General features: G+C 40.5%; 1 protein-coding gene across 1 annotated transcript; it reads left to right on the top strand.

The window, feature by feature from the left end:
• The first annotated feature begins 3,483 nt into the window (after window positions 1–3,483).
• On the top strand, window positions 3,484–18,809 carry STOM (stomatin). Its single transcript, XM_076355488.1, has 7 exons — window positions 3,484–3,554; window positions 10,609–10,712; window positions 11,608–11,680; window positions 12,540–12,622; window positions 15,454–15,657; window positions 16,165–16,299; window positions 18,205–18,809. Exons 1-7 carry the CDS (start codon window positions 3,506–3,508, stop codon window positions 18,397–18,399), a joined length of 843 nt encoding a protein of 280 aa, XP_076211603.1. The 5' UTR covers window positions 3,484–3,505; the 3' UTR covers window positions 18,400–18,809.
• The last annotated feature ends 1,407 nt before the right edge of the window (window positions 18,810–20,216 follow it).

Raw genomic sequence — 20,216 nt, 5'->3', positions numbered from 1 at the left:
CAACTTTACTGGCAAACACAGTAAAATAAATGGAATGAGGGCCCATCTAAAATTAGATAGAAGGCTTTCTCTTCATTGAGCAAAATGCCAACATAAATTTGTACATAAGTGCACAACATGTTGCTGAGATATTACAGCTTTAAATGAAGTAATGTTGCCAGCTTCATGAAGGATAAAGGTCTTAATTGCGTATTTTTTACTTTAATGACAGGGCAAATGAATAGGTGCTTCCTCTTTGCTGAAATAAGGTAAACCAATGCGGTACATTTTTTAATGCTCAATTCATACTAATTTTAAAAGCACTTATTATTGGCACCAGCTTAGATTTTTCTAGTGCCAAATTTGCTATGGCTGATGAGGGTTCATCATAGCTTATCTACTCTGTTTTCACAGAACCTGTTCCTCCCATTTCAAGCATATCCTTCCTTCCTTCTTAATCAATGTTGAGACACTCTAAGCAGTCTATTTGCCAGAAGACCCTAAGGCAGACACTCTCAACTTCCTTATAATATTATAAGCTTCAATACCATGTATTCTACTGTGTTATGTTCCATTCTACTGTCAATGTGTTTTGATTGAAATTGCACAATGTGTGATGCTCTGACCAGCCACCTGTCTGCATCATGGTATCCCCTGCTTCAACAAGATTATGCATCCGATTACTTCATATGCTGTTATCCCTACGAGGTGCTCCCACGGACAGTTAAATGTGATGCTGCTTTCGTATATAATCACCTCCATCCTTTGACCTCTTCCATTAAAGGATAGGAATACATACATATCTTTGTTATGTTTATGGTAACTGGGTGATAGACTCTTTTTCTCCTACTTCTTAGATGCTTATTCTAAATGTGTTGCTTTTGTTTTAAAAAGGAAGACAATAAAACGTGGCTCAGCTCTACTGTTAAAATACATGCCATCTTACATACTATTTTATGAGATTTTTTTTAATGACAAATTTTAACCACATTTTTACATGACACAGAAAGGACCTCTACAATATGAGGAACAGGATCCAAAAAGGCCAGATTGATAGTCATCAAAATTTTTGATCCAATGACTTTTCTATCGTTTATATAAATAAATATTGTGAATGTTTCCTTAGATACTAACAATGAAAAGACTATATCCCACAAGGCACTTAGTAATTCATTTCTAAGTAACAAGGCAAAGAACTGGGTGATATTGTTGTCCCTGGATCTGGTCTCTTTGGATGAGGACTGAACTGTTTTCAAACAATGAGACACCAGCTCATGGAATCCCATTAATTCTGATTTAATTATAACATCATGATATTTACTACTCATGGTCAAATATCATATCGCATTGCAAGCTGCTTCATGGCATTTGAGAGCTTTATGGAGATGACAACTTGAGCCTGCATAAGAACAATTCTTTATCAGTTCTCACTTGGACAACTCAAAGGTTCTCTCTTCCTTTTACGTATTTCAAAGAATAGCCCTACATGGTAAATATACACAGCAGTTTTGGACATTTTAGCATTTTCTTTCATCTTTCTTATGGATGGTTTGCATGGTAGGGAAATGGAAAGAGACATGATGAATTTCAGAGAAGCATCTCAGTCAAATCACCTTAAACATTAGCTTGCAATTGCACTGCTCGTGGTTAGACATTTTAGCAGGTCAGCAACTGCTGCTGGTGGAACCACTTTCATCCATAGTGGTTTATCCACTGTACCTACTCAATGGATAAAGACAGACATAGCCTACAAAGTTGTTTAGATTAATTTTGCAAGAGTATAGGTAAACTCACACAAAATTGTGGACAATAGAACAAAACAAAAATATTGAGGAATTACTAATATCAGAACAGCAGGTGTCAGCACTCATAAATGCATTAATAGCAACTGTCCACAAGCATGTAAGTAAAGATAAAGGACAGAAGGGAATTTTAAAAAGTCATAAGCACTCAGGCATCTTGAGACAGATTTAGTCTTTAGTCTCATATACTGCTAGTCTGGATCAGTCTGAAGTCAACTAGCAAAAGTGTGGTAGTGGGAGTTCATGCCAGCAGTAGAAAGACTGTTCATTAGGTATCTCACTCTCACTGGTAGAAAGTGTTGGTCTTTCACTGATGCTGTTCCTGTCACTTGGAGACTTCAAGAAACAGGACTACATTTCAGCATTCAGCACTCCACTCATGCACACACTCTTCTCAATCGATCATGCTGCCTAACCAAAAACTTTCAGGCTACCTCCAAGGAGGAGTCTAACCACAGAATAATATCAACACTTAAAATAAATCTCTGTGTATCCTAGTAGTCTGATACCATTTTTCGTTCATAGGTTGCAATGCGTTTTACAAAGAAGCTAGCAATTACACACTATCAGTACAGCAATGCAATATAATAAATATGAGTTTACACATGTCCTGCCCTGCCCATTAATACCAACATCCCATACACGAATAAAGGTTAAAGAATAGCCATGAATCATCTGTAGTCCTCCTAATTCAGCCTAATATAGAACTCAACCTTGGAACTTATTTCAAATATGACAATCTTTATGACACCTGGTATGTAATGACTGTACGTGTAACGATGTGTTTCTACACACACCTCATTTCTGTGGGATGAACCTGGTAATAAAGCAGCAGAGATCAGAACTTTGGTGTCTTCAAAAAGGGATGAAAGCTCCAAACTCTCCATTGGTGTCCTGCAATAGGTCAGGAAGAAAAGCAGTAATACCTGAAACTTGAGGTGAATTTTTGAAAAGCAGTTTTTTCCTTCAGGATTGTTTTCATTCCCTTCCCATTTTGGACACATACTTCAGCACGATCACAAAAAGAAATATGGCACGCGTTAGCATATTACCCCTCAAATGGAGTGGTTAAAAGGTAAATCTTATCAGTTTGAAAGCTGCTACTTATTAATTCTTTTATGTGAGACCATACCTCACCCGTTAAAAACCATCAACTTTCATCTGTACGTTGAACTACGTGTGAGGCCAGGGCGCAGCTCGAACCCTCCTCGCCGCTCCCCACGCGAGGGGCTGACCGGGGGCCTGCTTCCCTCAGGCGTCCCGCCGCCCGCCCGGCCCGCTCTGCTCTCATTCCCGCGCCTTCCCCTCCTCCCTCACGCTCCTGTTCCCGCTCCCCTCCTCCCGCCCCGCTCCAGACACCGCTCTGGACACCGCTCCGACGGCCCAGCGCGTCTGCCTTCGCTAACGCCCCTTCCCTGCCTGCTTCCCACGGCCGTTTTCCAGCTGCTGCCCGTCCCTTGCCACCCGAGCCCTGTCACTGAGGGGCGGGCGACCACCACCACGGCCGCCCCCTCGACATCCCCTCAGGCCGCCTCGTCTCCTCAGGCGGCGGTGGGAGAAGCTGGAGGGGAGGGCGGGCACGCGGCGGGCACGCAGCGCGCAACCGCCGCGGCCCCACCCTGGCGGCGGCCGCCCCGCGGGGCGGGGCGGGGCGGGGCGGGAGCGCGGGGCTCGGGGCAAGTGGGGCTCGGCGGGACAGCTCTGAGGGGACGGCGGTAGCGGCCATGGCAGACCACGAAGCGGGGATGGGGCCTAAGGCCCGCCGGGCGCAAGGTAACCACGGCAGGGGGGAGCGGGGAGAGGGGGCTGTCCCCAAGGGGGACCCTCAGGCGGTCGCTCCCCGCCGGCTCTGAGCCCGGGGCGCCTTCCCGTCGCTTTCCGGTTTTCTGTTTCGGCTTTAATTATTATTTTATTTAGTCGCTGAGGAAAGTTTGCAGATCCTTCACCAAAGTTAATCCCGCGGAAAGAGCGAGGAGCGGTTCCGCCTCGCCTCCCGGGCAGCCTCCCGCTTTCCTCAGCCCCCAGCAGCTCCGCGGGCCTCGCCGGGGCCGCCGCCTCCCCCGGAGCAGCCCCCCCACACCCCGGCCCCAGCGCAGGCCGGGCCCCGCCGGCCCCTCCGCGGCTTCCCCGGCTAACAGCGGCGCTGAGCCCGGCCGCGGCGGGACGGAGCCCGGCGTACGGTGTTGCCCAATAGTGCCGCAGTTCACCGCTTCACATCTCTTTAGAAATAACGCACGGGAGGGTGGAAGAGCATCGCTGAGAGTTGGCCCCAGTTGCGTAACTTGGGGGTTTTTTTTGTGTGTGTTTTGTTTTCCTGTACGGTAACTCGGGTCACTAAGGGGAAAGCTAAACAAATAATTAAGAGCAGAGTCAACAGAAGTAATCCCCGAGGCACTGCACCAGTAAATGAGAACAAAAAGATTTTGGGGACTGGTTGTTTACACCGCTCGTGCTTTTCACTTGAGCAAAATGTTAGATAGATGTGGCTGGAGGAAGTGATAAAAGTCAATTATATTTCCTCACGTGGGACAATGAAGCAGTAGTTAATTTTTACTTCTTGACATTGTAATTCTAGTGGGTTTTGGCCTTTCAGTCGGTAGGTGTGAGTGTAACCCGGGTCAGGAAGTTTTGGAGATGATGCACTAAAATAACACTACTAACAGTTTCTGTCCCTGGAGGCTGGAGCGTTTTCCTGTTACCTGCGTGGTTCAGAAACAGACTACAGAAAAGTCATGATTTATTTTATGTTTTTGTCATTTGCAACTGGTGAAGGAACTGTATTTATAAGATCACTTTATATATGAAGGCTTTGGCTAGGTAACCTCAGTTGTTGTATAAATAACTGTAGATCTATTTGGGCCCTGTGCCTAATGGCACATGCTAGTTCTTGTATCCTTGAAGAGGATCTACATTTCATTCTGTAAGTATGTTAGTTATTAATACCTAACAGTGGTCACTCTGATGCTAACCTTGTCTGGGACTCAGCAAGCCTTTCACTTTACGTGCTACTGAGGTTGTTTCTTCTGTACTTACTGTGCGATGTGTTGTTTTGGAGGCTAAAGCTGGCTACCAATTATTTTTGTTATAATAAAGTATCTACGGAGTAAACGGCATTAGACGTAATTTTGGTTATTAGATGTCCTAATTTTGGCTATTTTCCATGTGAAATGCTTTGAGAAGCATCTGAAAAGACATTTAATTCTTATTGAAAGTAATATGCCTTATTGTTCCTTACGGTTTGCTAATTAGCAAACAATTGAATAACTGTCATAGAATAACACCCTTCAGTCACTCTCAGACTATCCTGGATTTGACCGAGCAGCATGAAAGTGGAGATCTCCATCTAGTATTGCTTGCCTGCTTGCTCAGTCCAGTTGATCTCCCATATGCATTTTGTTTTAAATCTGGTGGGTTGTTTGCACGGTTGTGGGGGAAGGTCCCTTCCTCTTCTGCTACCTAGGAGTCTTGCGTGTTTTTGCTATTTGACAGTGATGTGCTTGTTCAGATTGTGTAGTCTTTGCAGCAGAAAATAAATCGCAAGTGAAGTGTATGCCACACCTCAAGCGGTAATGAGAACTCCCCCCTTCCATCTCAGCCTCCAGCACTAAGTGTTATTATCAAACAGTATTAACAATTTATGATCCAAGTGATAATTTCTTGCCAAAGTAACGGTAACTGTTCCAATCAGTCTTAAAGGGATAGAAGGCTGATTCAATTAAATTTTTTTTTAATATTCTTTCTCCTCGTGATTTATTTCTTAAAGAGGTACGTAATCTATTGCAGACTGTCCGCAAATAAGATTCCTCTGATTAAATTCCAGGTGTGAGTTTTTAATATCTTGATAATAAAAGAGCAAGAATATCGCAAGTGTTTGAACTGACACTGTCGGTGTCTGACAGAGTGTTCGGCACTTTAGAAAATCAAGCAGGAGAGAACCAAAGTTGAGTACCTAGAGTTACTGCAAGTTAAAAAAATGGACTTTCTGCTGTTGGTGCCTCATCAGCATTTGCAGCATGGAGAACTGCTTCACGACTGACCTATAATTAAGCCTTGCAACTCTTCTATGTCAATAGTTGCTTTTAAATCATAGCTGTTCATGATAGCTGCAGTTGTGAAGAGAGGTTGTTAAACATTTGTATTTAATAAAATATTAGAATACTAATACTACTTATCTTCAAGTAACTTTGATTTATTTTTAGGCTTTCTATTTTTTTATAGGTCGTTTTCCTGTATTGGTATGGCTAGTTCAAATGTACTTTTTCAGACTGAAATTGTTTATTTCTTTGCAAATTTAAAATCTCTCACTGTTATAGATAAAAATTAATTTTGTTCCACACATACTGCCTTTCACATGTTAGTCCAACAGCTAGTTGCATATATCTATCTGCTCAAAAAATCCTGAACTCAACACTGTTTCCAAGAGAAAAGATGATAGTTATGAATTGCTTGAGATTAGAACCAGGTTTTGCTTTTAATCAGAGGCCTAGCTGATAACCTGGTATCTCTGTGTTTAATCCCTTGGAATGATACTATATTTTGCAATTCCCAAAACTCTATTTGAAATAAACTTGAAGCTTTAAAACCTTTTAAGGAAGGCAAAAAAATACATATACATATCTAAAAGAATTTCTGGAACACGGGCTTAGAATGTTAATGGTAGCATTGGGTGAATCTGCAGCACCCATATTTTGTAAGTAGTTTGACTTTAATTAATTAAATGAGTTCCAGGGTGTGTTTTCCCCATTCTTTTTAGTCTAGTTGTTAGAAAATTCTGTGAATGCTGGATCTCCAGACCTGAAGGGATTCTCTTTGTCTGTTAACGTGAAATGATGCAAAGTCATGACGTATCTGACATCGCTGCGTGTGTGTATGGCAGTCAATGCCATGGAGGATGACTGAGTTGATGGACGAACAAGATGGGTGGAGGTCCATCTTGTAATGAGACAAACATTGTCTTCCTACAAGGAAAGGAAATAAAGTAGGAAATATGAATGGATTTTTCTTTTTAAATATATATGTGTATTTAAAAATAATAAAGGTCGCATGAAAAGTTAAGCAGGAGTGCTAAAGAAGTGACTGTGCTGCAGTGCAGAAACCTTCAAGTTGCGCAGTTGCAGCTGTGGTTGGTTGCCTTGATTTGCACACCAACAGCCTGCTATAAACTCACGTTGTGGGCTTGTCTGTTTTTTAACTTACAAGAAAATTCCAGTGGAATGGTTAGAGATGGTGGAGTTGGGCTTGTTCTGGCGTAAGTGGGGCTTTGAGCATCTTTTTATGGCCAACAGAGAATAGTTGAAACGGAGTGGATGTTTTCATCATTAAAGAGTATTATTTCTTAATATAAATTATTCATATGATTAATAACAGTTCTATGATTAATAGTAACAGATGTAATACAACCATCTATTTGTCTTTTTCTTTCATGATTATATTTTCTAGGCCTTGTCTCTGCAAGTCATAGCGCCTTTAGAACGAGGGACGGTTCCCAACAGCAATAGCAGTGGAGAAAATGCAGTGTATGTTTTTAACATCATCTGAGTTTTTGGTGGTGTCTGTTTTTTGAAGCCATTACATTGTTTTTCTCACTGCTTTTTCAGCAGCTGCATACATTACAGTATATTAATATTTAAATATATATCCCCATCAATTATTGTTAATGATCATGCATCTGTTGTATGAGCAAGGTTTTGGTTTTGTTGGGGTTTTTTGTTCTTTGGGAGGAGTAAATTGCATTTCTCCTTTTGGAGTTTCATTATATATTGGTATCAGTAATGTCACATGGGGACTCTGGCTTAGGGAAACGCAAAACCCAGTTCTCTAGAGTTCCCAGGCAGAACTCTCACTACAAAACCATTTTTCCTTATTTTTTACTCTAGTTCTCTTTACCTAATCTTGAATGCTACAGATGCAGCTAAGAAATAAAAGGCAAACTTTTTATTCTTGCTTTGCCTCTGGATCACAAAACATGCTGAAAGTCTGTTTTCAGTAGTTCTCTAGTTGTTTTGTGGGGACTTAGTGAAAAGAATATCTCTTTGAGCTGTTCTTTGACACTGCCTGCCAAAAGCAAAGATACATTTTATCTCTGTTAAAAGGTTCACATGTGTGATGGGTGAAAGAGGGCTGGCAGGCGGTATGCTGTAGCCACTTAGTGTGGTGTAAAATCTTTTTTTACCCCAGCGCGTTGGGTGGGCTGGGCTATGCATCATCGGCAAGAGGTGCATCTGAGGCTGTTACATCTGCACCCTCTCTGTCAGTCTCATTTCAGTGCTGTTGAACTAGCTGCTATTTAGAATCCAGTATCAATGAGCCTGACTGAAAAATCTGGCAAGAATGGCCCATTGATGAAGTTATCCAAGTTCTGTGAATGAGATGTTAAAAAATTGCAATAAGAAAGCTCTTCCACAGATGCCAATCATGTTTCTTGTATTTCATATAGTTTTTCACAAGACAGCATCTCTCTCGCTTTTTGTATTGTGAAATATATCACATGATGGGACAATCATTGAGTAAGTGCACACTTTATTTAGCAACAATCTTGAAATTTTACATTATTTGAGTTGTGACTTCTACCTTCTTGTTCAACACGGAAGCAAATGGATATTTTTTTTCCATGCTGCAGTTCTGGTAAGAGCAGGTAGGTGGTTGGCAGTGAAGACTTGATGTTAAACTGTAAAGCAGAACTGAAGCAGGATCCTCAGCTCCTTTAGGTTTATAAAAGTTATTAAGTAAAAGAGATAAGGAGACCTTTCCTCCCTGTCAGTGTCGATTGTGAATACTTTTTATGGTTTTAGGCTGTCTAATACCTTGTTGCTAAATGACAGGTAACGTTCCCTTCACTAATGAGTTTACAGATGTTGCTTAATGCTGGCAGCTGCTTAATACTGATCTGTGTAGGTAATGCATTTGCTTGACTTTCGCAGGAGGCCTGGAAATTACTCCTTTAATCTGGTATTTCCACTATGTAATAATAAACCTGTGGGGGAATGTCTTTAGGTAGTTTTCCATAGAGGAGCTTTAAAATGACGCATGATATGACACGTCCTTGAGGGTTATTATACTGGCGTGTGACAGGGATACAAATTACAGGTAAGATAGCCAACTGGCTTCAGAAGCTTTGAGAAACTTCATAAAGTTCAAGATACTGTGTGAGACAAAAACTTACTACTCTCCACCACCTCCATATTCCATCTTATTTGAAAGGCTAGGAGTAGCTCTAAGACCCACAATCAGTGAAGAAGAGGACTGGAAACTTCAATATTGGTTCCCAGTTATTTTGCTGACTTCCATGACTTTAGTCAAATATTGTGGATCGAAATTTGCAAAGTATATACTACTATTGGCTATTACTCGCTTTCAAGGTTAGCGATATCTAATGACTGATCTGTCTTACTTCCCTCTTTATCCAAGGCATACACTGCTAATGCTGAGTTTTGTTGTGGGCACAATAAAATGCTTACTCATGTATCTGGAGTTGTTAAAATCAATGGATATTTTTCAAAATCAAGATTTTGCTTTATAACAAAATGGGTTCCACTTAAAATAACTGTTAGGGTGGAGACTTGGAGACTTACTTCTTATAACTGGCCGGTTTTGTTGTACAAATTGAATTGTAGTTGTGTTTGGTGAATACAGAAAACAATTCATTATACAAAATTCCAGGTAGAACTAAACTAAAACTTCTAGATTCTTTAACACAGTTTTTTTCTAAGCAAGCTGGTGAATGCAGTCCATTAGATAACAAGACTCCGGTCCTTTAAGTATTTGTGGCATTGATCAAGTTAGGGTAATGTTTGCATATTTGCAGCACTGTAAGAGGATATTTACAGTTCAGCAAAATCAGGAAGTGTGGTCCAGAAGCAACATTCTTTCATCTAAATGTGAGAATTGTGTTTTTCTAAGCTTTGCAGGTGCTTCTTGGCATTTTGTACTTTTGGCTTTTTAAAGGGTGGAGTGAGAAAGATTGAATTTCAGTATCTCCACAGTAGGAATGTGATGGTTGTGAGTGCTCGGTTTCACCCTGGGATATCCCCACTTGGCAGTGGGTTCCTGGCAGCCTGTTAGGAGTCTTAGCTGGCAGGGTAAGAAACTTCCTATAGCTTTATGAATGCTTCCCAGCATGTCCATTTTGTCATGGTGTGTTGCTTTTTTTAGCTGTGTAGTACTTGAAACCACTAGCTCTTGTTATTTGCTGATTCTGGAAATAGCTTCAGTTGGTGTCATTTCGTGACAGAGAACTATGATGTTTGTTTTCTAAGTATAAGGAGTCTTTGGCCAAGAAATGCTTTATAGAGGCTTTATTTCATGTCCAGCTAATCTTGCACTGCATCTTATCCTTCTTCCTAGATACAACAGTTCTGAGAATGATGGGTTTCTTAGATCTGCACCTATGACAGCTGGAACATAAGCCAAATTCTAAATGTCCTGTCGCTAGAGTTGATAGGCCATGGAGTATTTGCATTTCATTCATTAAGCAAGCGTTGCTCTGACTTCCTTAGACAATAAAAGAACAGGATTTCTACTGCTGCCTATTGGTCATTCTGCTAGAGAAAACTGAGGAAGAGGGAAGCATCTGAGAGTCTGTACTTAAATGTTGGCGTACTTAGTTCTGCATAAATGTTACTTGGACCGCGTTCTGCCCTCAGCTATCTTGTGCAACTGCTAGAGACTAGTGAAAATGATAGCAGAATTTGGCTTTTTATTTGACTTCTGACCTAAACCTAATCAGTTTGGCCAGAAGAGTGGTGCTAACAGTGGCTTATCTCAAGGAATATTCAACACAAATATCCAACTGTAGGCACTTTCTTTAACAGGCACTCTTTTCTTGCAGATGACTCTGATACTGGCCTTGGTTTGTGTGGATGGATCCTGGTGATCACTTCACTTTTTTTCACTGTTCTTACATTTCCTATATCAATCTGGATGTGCATAAAGGTAAAATTGTTCACTGCTAAGTTGTATTAAAACTTTAAGCAATGCAGATGCTTCCTAGTGGTTATTACTGTTCTCTATTTATTTGTTTTAAACACAAATTAATCTAACTTTATTCTTTCTTGAACTATAACAGGCAGTATATAGCAGACCCCAACATTTCGGTGCATTAATCTTCAAAGCAAAAAGAAAAACGCGATTACAGGATTTAGTCAAAACGATTTTTGCATTGACATCTTTACTACATCTACCCAGTTGTCATTAGTATATAAGCTAGTTTGGAAAACCAGAATAATTGCAAGAACACGTAATTAATCTTGGAGGAATGATATTGTAATTTTTTTTTTTTAAGGAGATCTCTCCCTATATATGTATGTGTGTAAATATGAAGTGTATAAATACGTAAGTATGTACATATATGTGGCTGTATGCGACAGATTCTTAGAGAATGCGTTGAGCTTGATGTTCTCAGTTTGCAGACCGGAGGAAATAACTCCTGCTTTGTTTTGGCTAATATACCGCATCAGAATTGGAGCTGGAAAAATCTCTGCTGGGTCACGTATCCTGCACTTTGTTTTGTTGTTGCCAGGATATTCCTGATGGCTGCTTCTAGTGCTTGGTCCTGCCCAGATGACGTGCTGTTGCTTCTGCTGTTGATAGATGGTGCCATAGTCTGAAGAATATTTCTTGTGGAATATTGTCCTGACTGTTCCTTTTGCTGTTTGCTTTTTGACAATAAAGTTTAGGCTAAAATTCTCAGAAGAATCCAGTATAGAAATGAAATGTAACATATGTTACATTTGAGTCTTAAGTCCGTCTTAGACTAGTGTATACGTAGTTTGGCATCCGTCACATGGCTTCTGGAAACCCTTGCATGACATCCAACTATTTATTACAGATTATAAAGGAATACGAGCGAGCCATCATATTCAGACTTGGACGCATCTTAAAAGGGGGAGCAAAGGGACCAGGTATGTCCTGGAGAGCATTCTTAGTATTTGTTCTAATTAAGTCATCGGCAAAATAATAGCTGTCTAGAGACATTGCATTAGACTGGCAAATGGATTTCTCAAGAATTTTGTAACTTCCAGTAAGAGGATATGTTCCTTTATATGGAGAAGATAGTAAACTAGTTGTCTGTGATCCCTACCCAGATATCCTTAATGTACCGTCTTCGGGTAGAATCAAAAGCACAGAGTGTAAAGGGAGGAATAATGGCATGAAATGTGCCATTTTAAAAAAGCAGTTTAGTATGTGAGTTAAAACTCAAATGCTCTGAAAGCCTCAATGTTCTTCAAAAGAAATAGAAGCAATTAAATTATTTGATAGTTTTGAAAAGTTTCCTGTGTATGAGATCTGAAAGGATGTTCTTTTCAGCTGTTGCTCCTGCTGCTCAAAGTGACAGAAAGGGGCAATAGCTTCTTCCTTCATTTTCATCCAGATTTTGCAATACTTCCACATTGCTGTAAAGTTGAAGAATTGCAGTGATCCACCGGAACAAAAGGAGGTTGACAGTTTCTGCTTGCCAGAATTAGGCCCCACAAGTAACTACATGGGACAAATTTTCAACAGCTGTTAACAGTTCTGGGGTTTTTTTCCAAATGTTAAAGATCTCAAAATAGGTTAGATGTAAATAAATGGAAGTTTCTCAGCATACTTTTTTGAAAATCTTATCCTGATTTGAAAGCCACTAACGAACATGCTGCTGAGCTCGTTACAAAGAGGGCTATACAGCTGCAGTGGCTGGATTTAAGCTTACTTCAGTAGCAAGTTTCATCTGTTTTAATGACCCATTTTCACATCTTCTTGAATGGATTTTTTTTTGTACAGGTTTGTTTTTTGTCCTGCCCTGCACAGACAGCTTCATCAAAGTTGATATGAGGACCATCTCTTTTGATATTCCTCCCCAAGAGGTGAGTTTGCACTTGCCTTTGTATCTGCGAAAGTGTGTACAGAATTTTTTGCACTTTCTTTTTCCTTTTCCCCTCTCAGTATTGGGTAGCATGTAGTTTTAATGTAGATTTCTTGTGCAGGTTCAATGTGTTGTGAAGAATGTATATATCCTTTAGTAGTGTCATTCAATAAGAGAAGATTGCTGAAAGAAAACAAATTATGCTGTCTTCTAAGGACCAGATAAGATAACTTAATACTGTCTAAGAGCTAGAATGGGAGGGGTTTGGAAGTCGCTGGACTTCATGCAACATTCTCTAATTGTTTCTGTGAAATCTGGAAGATTTGCAGAAGCAGCAGTAATCTTTCCTATGCCAATTTATCCAGATGTATAAACTAGCTAAAATAATGGGATGAAATTATTATATACATCAAATGCTATTAATAGCAACTCAGGGTAACGGTCCGCTCCCTTATGTGAGTTTTGTGTACATGTTCCTTCTGTGTCCTGCTATGCACAGGAACATTATGAAGGTGTACCGCACCTAATGTCACCACGACAACCTGACATCTTTCAGTTTGAAGGTCCTAAAGAACAAAACCATGACTTCTATTTCTAGTCTGTTTTTCCTTGGACGTCTTAATTTTTTAGCAGAATCTCTCCACAGCATTAAGCTAGCTGAACTCAGTGATGCCAACTCAATGGATAACAAAAGAATAAAAAACAAGTAGCCCTCTAAAAATAAGTTAGTGAACAATTGTATGTTGATGCTTATAACTGTATCCCCCCTGTATCTGGTGTACTTTGCAAGACAAAGATGCTTGACGCAACCTGTCTGGTGCATCTGTTTCCTGTCATATTTGCTAGTTGGTTTATTGCTCGTCATTAATTGTAGATTTAGACAAATGGCAACTGTCATGGTACACTCTGAAGGGTAATTGGTAGAAACCTAATCACTGGCAGGCAAAATGGGCTTGCAGCTGCTGATGTGCCATTAGTGAAGCCATCTGTTCTACAGTTTTTCTTTTTACTTGATTAAAATATGCATATGGATTTAGGTTTGTTTGTGTTCCGTAGGTATAAGCAGAAATACATTTTTATTTGTACAACATGATTTCTGTGCACGCTACTCATTCTTTGTTTATCTTATGCTATTATGAAAAGCCTGCTAAAATAGGTAGTTTGGGGAAGGACAGAGCAGGTAAGTCTTGAAGGTTAAGTAACTCGCATGTCCCTCTCTCTTGTCAAATAACATAACAGTAATTGTCTAACATGGAATTAGGACACCTCTTCTCTTGGTCGTGTGGCGTATTTCAATGTCTTTTTAACTTAACTTTAAAGTATAATTAATATCAATGCTTCTTCCTGGTGGACCCTCTCCTAAACCTTCAAGAATCTCTATCTTTGCAAGTACATCTTTTGCTTAACATACAAGTGTTAAATTCAGTAAATCACTTGAATCTAGCTCTGAGGATGTTCACAAATTGGATTTCCTCCGCAACTTGTCTAGAAATCACCACATACGCATTTAGTAGCACAAGGTGACATTTCAATCAGAAGTACCTCCAAGAAGGACAATGAACTGCTAGATAATACCAGAGATATTTCTAATTAAATGTTAAAGTGAGGCTGGCACCCATGCAGCTGAAATACATCAGGCCATTAGGACAGGCAAAACCAATTTTGTAAGCAGCTAGACATACTTCAGTGAAACCTTCCAGTCTTTTCTAAAATAGCTCATGGGCACGGCTCTCTTTCTCTAAGCTTCATTATACACCGACATCCTTTTTTACAAAGTTTCTGCAATTCTATGAAGTAACTTACACAGCCACTGCTGTGCTAGAGTCTCTGGCATTGGCCGTTCCTAAGTTATGGAATAAACAGTAATGGAGAACTGCCTTCAGCTACAGTCACACCTGCAGCATGGGAAACTCATTTGTGATGTTTCTTTGAAAGTGCAGCTGAAATACACTCCCTCTTCCCTTGCCTGCTTTTTAAATAGGTTGCCTGTTTTGCCCTTGTTTTATAAACTGACGCACCTGCAGAGTTATGTCTTGCCAAATCAATAGTCCTGTGACTGAAGTTAAATGCAAGTGAAAATCTGATGTGTCTTATATTTGCAATGATACTCATTATTAGCCTTTTTCCTCTGTGCAGAAACATCAAACGAGCCCCTCTCATACATGCTCCAGTGTGTGCTCTCGACTGGAGTGCTTTAACCCATTTTGAATGTAGTGGTCCTGTATCCCCGTCTCTGCATTTAAACAAAATAACGTTGACTGCTAACGTTCTTGGAGCCTTTTCTGTTACCTCAGTCCCTCATTATGCGTACCTCTTGCATTCCCGTACAGTCACTCTGCCTCTTACACATCTGTTATTATAAGCCTCACTGAAATATGGGGCGGGGGGGGAGGGAGGGCCTACCTGGTTATGACATGCTGCTAGTTTCAGAATAACAGGTTAAAGTTTCCCAGGTGAAAGAGCACATGTATTTTGGTGTAAATTATTTCTGATGTTTTTTTTCTGTCACTTGTATGAATTGCAGATCCCTCTGTGAATTTGAAGAAGTGAGTTAGAAATAACATTATGGCAAAGCTAACAGAATTTATTTTTCAGTGAGAAGTGTTCTAATCCCATATTTAGTCTTAGCTTCGCAGAGCTATACTGGAATGTTTGTGCACCTGTATGTAGACGTGTTCATGTGCAGCATACGTCTATAAGACCTTTTGTTTTCAAGATGGTTGCTTTACCCTGGAAAAACTAGGAGTTTGTCTAGTAAAACAGATATGTAATTATCATCATAGTCAATAAATACATCCTTAATTATTATATGCTTTCCCCATTGCTTTTTAGATCTTGACCAAGGACTCTGTGACAGTTAATGTAGACGGAGTGGTTTATTACAGAGTTCAGAATGCCACCCTCGCTGTAGCAAATATCACAAATGCTGACTCAGCCACCCGTCTTTTAGCACAGACTACTTTGAGGAATGTTCTGGGGACCAAAAACCTTTCTCAGATTCTTTCCGATCGTGAAGAAATTGCACACAGCATGCAGGTATGAGCAGCTTTACCTAAGCAATCCATCAAACAATCAGTTAAGCAGCAATCTGTGGATAACTTCCAGGTCAGGATTTACTTTACCTTCCAAGCGATAAGCCAAGTTGTGATTTGGAGGTTTAGGCAGAACCCTATCAAGAGCTATTGGGATGGCATTCTGTATAATAAAAACAAGTGACTAAAACACTAACGGGCCAGTGGGGCTAGCAAGCGGGAATGATGGGTACAGGAGAGGAGGGCTTCCCTGGATCAGTCCGTCAGCACTCTGCTGTTGAAGGAAACCATGCCACAGAATTCCTTCTATATATTAATCGAGCTCTGGAGGTTTTTTGTTAAGTTTACAACAGTTACGCTTTTATAATTATCAAATCATAATATAAATATAAAAGCCATTAAAGTCCAAGAATTGCAAGATAATTCATTTGGTTTATTGGTCATTCTTCAAATTTGGACATTTGTTTGCAGCCAGGTAGATGGATTAACTTAATTGTCCTGCCTTGTATAGGCCACGCTTGATGAGGCAACAGATGATTGGGGCATTAAGGTGGAACGTGTGGAGATCAAGGATGTGAAACTACCTGTCCAGCTGCAGAGAGCAATGGCTGCAGAAGCCGAAGCTGCCCGGGAGGCGAGAGCTAAGGTAATAACATCAACATGTGCGTTTAGATTTATGTTAAATTGTTTTTCTTCTTCATGAATAATTTAGTATGGTGATGTAGAGGATGAAGATTCTCAGCCAGATTGTGTTGTGGCAAATAGGAGTGCAGGGCAGGATTTTTGTGGATTTGTGTCTGGGTGCTTGCTCTATTTCATCTTGGATCATGCAGGTGAGATTTCCTTCAAAATCTTGCAGAATCTCAATTTTTTTACCACGCTCCAAGAACAAATCATAAACAGAACAATTTTGTGCTGGAGCCTGCGGTGAATTAGAAGCCAAACTTACTTCCAGCTTTCTCCTGACTAGCCCTGATTTAAGGCAAGTCCTTTGTTTTCTGTTTGTTACTTCATATGAGAAATAAAACAGCTTAATACTTAGTTTTGTCACCCTTAAGCTGACCAGTGAGCCGTTTGGTCATGACATCTTCTTCCCTTCTGAGGTGGGAGAAGGGGATACTAAATATTGCAGTTTGGAGTAAAAATGCTGAGGGGCAGTTAGAGCTGTCCTTCCCTAGGACTAGGCAAGTTAGCTTTCTCCCTTAGTGTTCTGTGCCCTGCAATCTGTCTCCTCTGGTGGTTTCTTAATCCTGTCTTGAAAACTTATTTTGACCTCCATAGATGCAACCGTGGATTCTGTTTTTAAAAAACAAACAAGCAAAACCCCTAGCTGTCTGAAAAAACACTTCTTTGATAGACTAAGCTGATAGATGAGGGTTTCTGGTAGATGTGAGTGGTCTGTTGAGCTGCCTGCCCCTAGAAAAATGGAACTTGCATTCTAAATACTGAAAATTTGTCTTGGCAAAGAGAAGTTTACTGGAGTTCATCTGATGCTGTGGAAATTACATCGAATCTTATGGTGTTCATCTCGTGCGCGCACACACGTGCGAGTGATTTTTATGCACATATATATGACTGACTTTCATATCTGCCATTAATGTGGAGTTTCATTAACTTTAACCTGTCTTTAGGTTCTAATTAAAAAATTTGCGTTTTATTTTCATGGGAAATAAATGCTAAACTGAATTTCATTAGACTTCGGGGCTAGCAATTATTGAATGTGAAGTTGGTGCTGCACCTAGGAAAAGATCTTTAAGCCTACATTAGTGCTCCAAGTATTAACGTCTGCTTTTTTTTTTTTTGAAGCTTAATTACTTTGTGATTATTCTTTTATTATTATTTATTCTGACGTTTAAAGGAATATTGTGCCCTTGCAATAGAACTCTGTAGGGGAATATGCATTTGCCTGTGCTGACACGCACGTAAACTGCCTCACCAATAACTTACCTGTTAAAACAGTGCCATCCTCCAATCCAGCCGTCCCTTACAGATACTCAGAAAAATATTTATATTGTCCCAATGCAGAAGGGCGTTGCTTGTAAAGAAATGCATGACCACAAATCTGTCCCTAATGAGCTCATAATTAAAAAGAATGAGGGAATAAAAAGGTATTTCCCCAGTATGCCATTCACCTGTCAAGCCCTTGTAGAGACAAAAAAATACAGCTTTAAGTAAAACGTATTTTCAGATATATAGGGGGAGTGCCTTCTGTTTTTGAGAGGCGGTGCTGAAAGAAGCACAAAAGAGGCTTTTGAAAATGGAACAAATGCACCCGTTGCCTTTTCAAGACATGGTGCCCGCTTTTGTGATCTGGCATCCTGATGCTGAATGGGAGGAAAACAGGCACGCAGGGCCTTGAAAGCAGACAGGAGTAGCTTATGTCTGAGCGAGAGAAAAGGCAGAACCGGTGAAAGAACATGGTAAGGGGAGGTCACTTGATCAAAGTGATGAGCAGTGTCTTTGGTATGACTTAAGGCTGAAGTCATCCTACAGATTTCTAGTTTATTACTGTGCCAGAATGAATGCAATTTCACTCATTTTGCTTCCCCAGGTAATTGCAGCTGAGGGTGAAATGAATGCTTCCAGGGCCCTGAAAGAGGCATCCATGGTTATTACGGAGTCCCCTGCTGCTCTTCAGCTTCGTTATTTGCAGACCTTGACTACCATCGCTGCGGAAAAGAACTCCACCATCGTCTTCCCATTGCCTATAAACATGCTGCAGGGCATCATAGGTGCAGATCGCTAGGTAGAGTTGGAGGAGAGAGTTTGGGGTGGGTTTTTTTGGGTTTTTTTTTTTTTGCTACAGCAAATGTTTGCAACACTGAATTCCCTGTGTGTTATAGCTTATGGCGGTGCTAACGAAGTGGATTTGCTGAGGAACCTCTTTTGTTATACTACGTTTGTTATAAAACTTACATGTAATGTTTGTGAATATGGACAATCAAAATATTTGAAATTGAAAACCTCTCAAAATGAGTACAAGCAGATTGTGATCTTAAATAAGCATGTATCCATACTATCCTGGATGGGGACACCTTTAATATATAACCTCCCATTTTCAAATAGCATATAAAACCGTTTGTGGTGAAGATGAGACGATCCAATATTTGGAAAGAGAAGTATTTCTTTTAATAAATGGGTCTGCACCCCTGCAAAGGAAGTGTATTCTCTTGGGAGAGAGAGAATGGGATGACTTCATCTGATTGATTGCTGTCATGTGGATTGGTTCTCTAGCTTACACAAGGAAAAGTAATGGAAGCTGATACAGGAGTGAGAATACTATACTGGGTACTTCTCAAAATCAGGCTCGTACTCCCTAAAATAGTCCCCCATTCATGAGAAACAGTTGTTAGCCACGATACTGAAGTGGAACTTCCCATCTCTGTTCTGCTACACAGAAAGGGCATAAACATGCCGTAGTTACGGATACAGTATGCTTGCAGTCACTGGTGGGCTGTTCCGTTGCGGTGGTGTGCCTGGATAGGTTTATGCTTTTTTAAAGCACTGAAGAGTTGTTGGGTCTGCCTTTATCTGTCTCTCTTAAAAATGATTTTAAAAAGCCAAAGTACTGACTTTGCATTTTATCCAGGTCTAAAACCAGCTTCCCTAGGAAGTAAGGTCTCTAATTAGCGGGGGGTTGTGATGGTTAACCGAAGATGCTCTAACTGTTCATATATCTGTTCTAAAAAATTAGTGATTTACCTGTTGATGCTGAGCAGGCCTGTAGTATTTGTTGTGACACTAAGGGCTTATACTTAATACCAAAAGCATGTAATCTTCAGTTCATGTAGTCTTGAGCTGTAAGTCTGTTAAACTGTATTCATATTTCGTACCTGTTCAGCAGATGTAGTTACAGATTAAAAGGAGAAGAATTAGAGTCGGGGGGGGGGGGGAGGGAGGCTCTTCAGGCCACCACCATCACCGAGTTTGGCATCTGGTCTTTAATTACTGGGAGGTGGCAATGAAAAGCCAAGATCAATGATATAAGTACGTGCCCTTCTCACACTGGCCAGAAAGTTCCTAACTTGTTTTTTATCACCTTTCTGCTGCGATCAGTTCTGTGTTGACAGGTATTTTAGTAAGGGCAAGGTCTGCTTAACTGTGCCTTGATAGGCTGGGCCTTTGTCACTGTCAGGAAAAGATGCCCAAGCGCTGTAAGGGCTTGAGCCGATTGGCGCTGTTTCTCTTCTGCCTGTTTGCTGTGAACTTTTTTTTTCCCCTCTGCATCATAAAACCGACATCCCCATCTGCACGTGTTTGTTGGTATTTCAGTTAATGTAAGCTGAGCTTGACTTTGCTGGGAGAGGGGGGAGAAATATGGTTGACAAAGATGTAATAATTAGCATTACTGTGCTCACGCACTTGAAGTGGGAAATGGTGTAACTGCACAGCTTGAGGTTAATCCTTGGGGATGATGAGTGAATCTGTAACTCCCACTGTTGCTGCCGCAGATGGCCACCCCTGTGAATTCTTGTTGACACCAGGAACATACTTTTTGCTCTCAGCCTGAATAAAAAAACATGCTGTTTACTAATGAGTAACTTTCTGGCAAAAGATGGAACA

This window comes from Aptenodytes patagonicus, chromosome 18, assembly GCF_965638725.1.
Source record: "Aptenodytes patagonicus chromosome 18, bAptPat1.pri.cur, whole genome shotgun sequence".
NCBI lineage: Eukaryota > Metazoa > Chordata > Aves > Sphenisciformes > Spheniscidae > Aptenodytes > Aptenodytes patagonicus.
This window is presented reverse-complemented; position numbering and strand designations above follow the sequence as displayed.

Bases quoted from the DNA above. Each gene is read 5' to 3' on its own strand.
- STOM (XM_076355488.1), top strand. From the start codon at position 3,506: ATGGCAGACCACGAAGCGGGGATGGGGCCTAAGGCCCGCCGGGCGCAA. The intron at 11,681-12,539 runs GTATGTCCTGGA...TTTTTTGTACAG, and splicing joins AGGGGGAGCAAAGGGACCAG to GTTTGTTTTTTGTCCTGCCC. The intron at 12,623-15,453 runs GTGAGTTTGCAC...ATTGCTTTTTAG, and splicing joins TTGATATTCCTCCCCAAGAG to ATCTTGACCAAGGACTCTGT.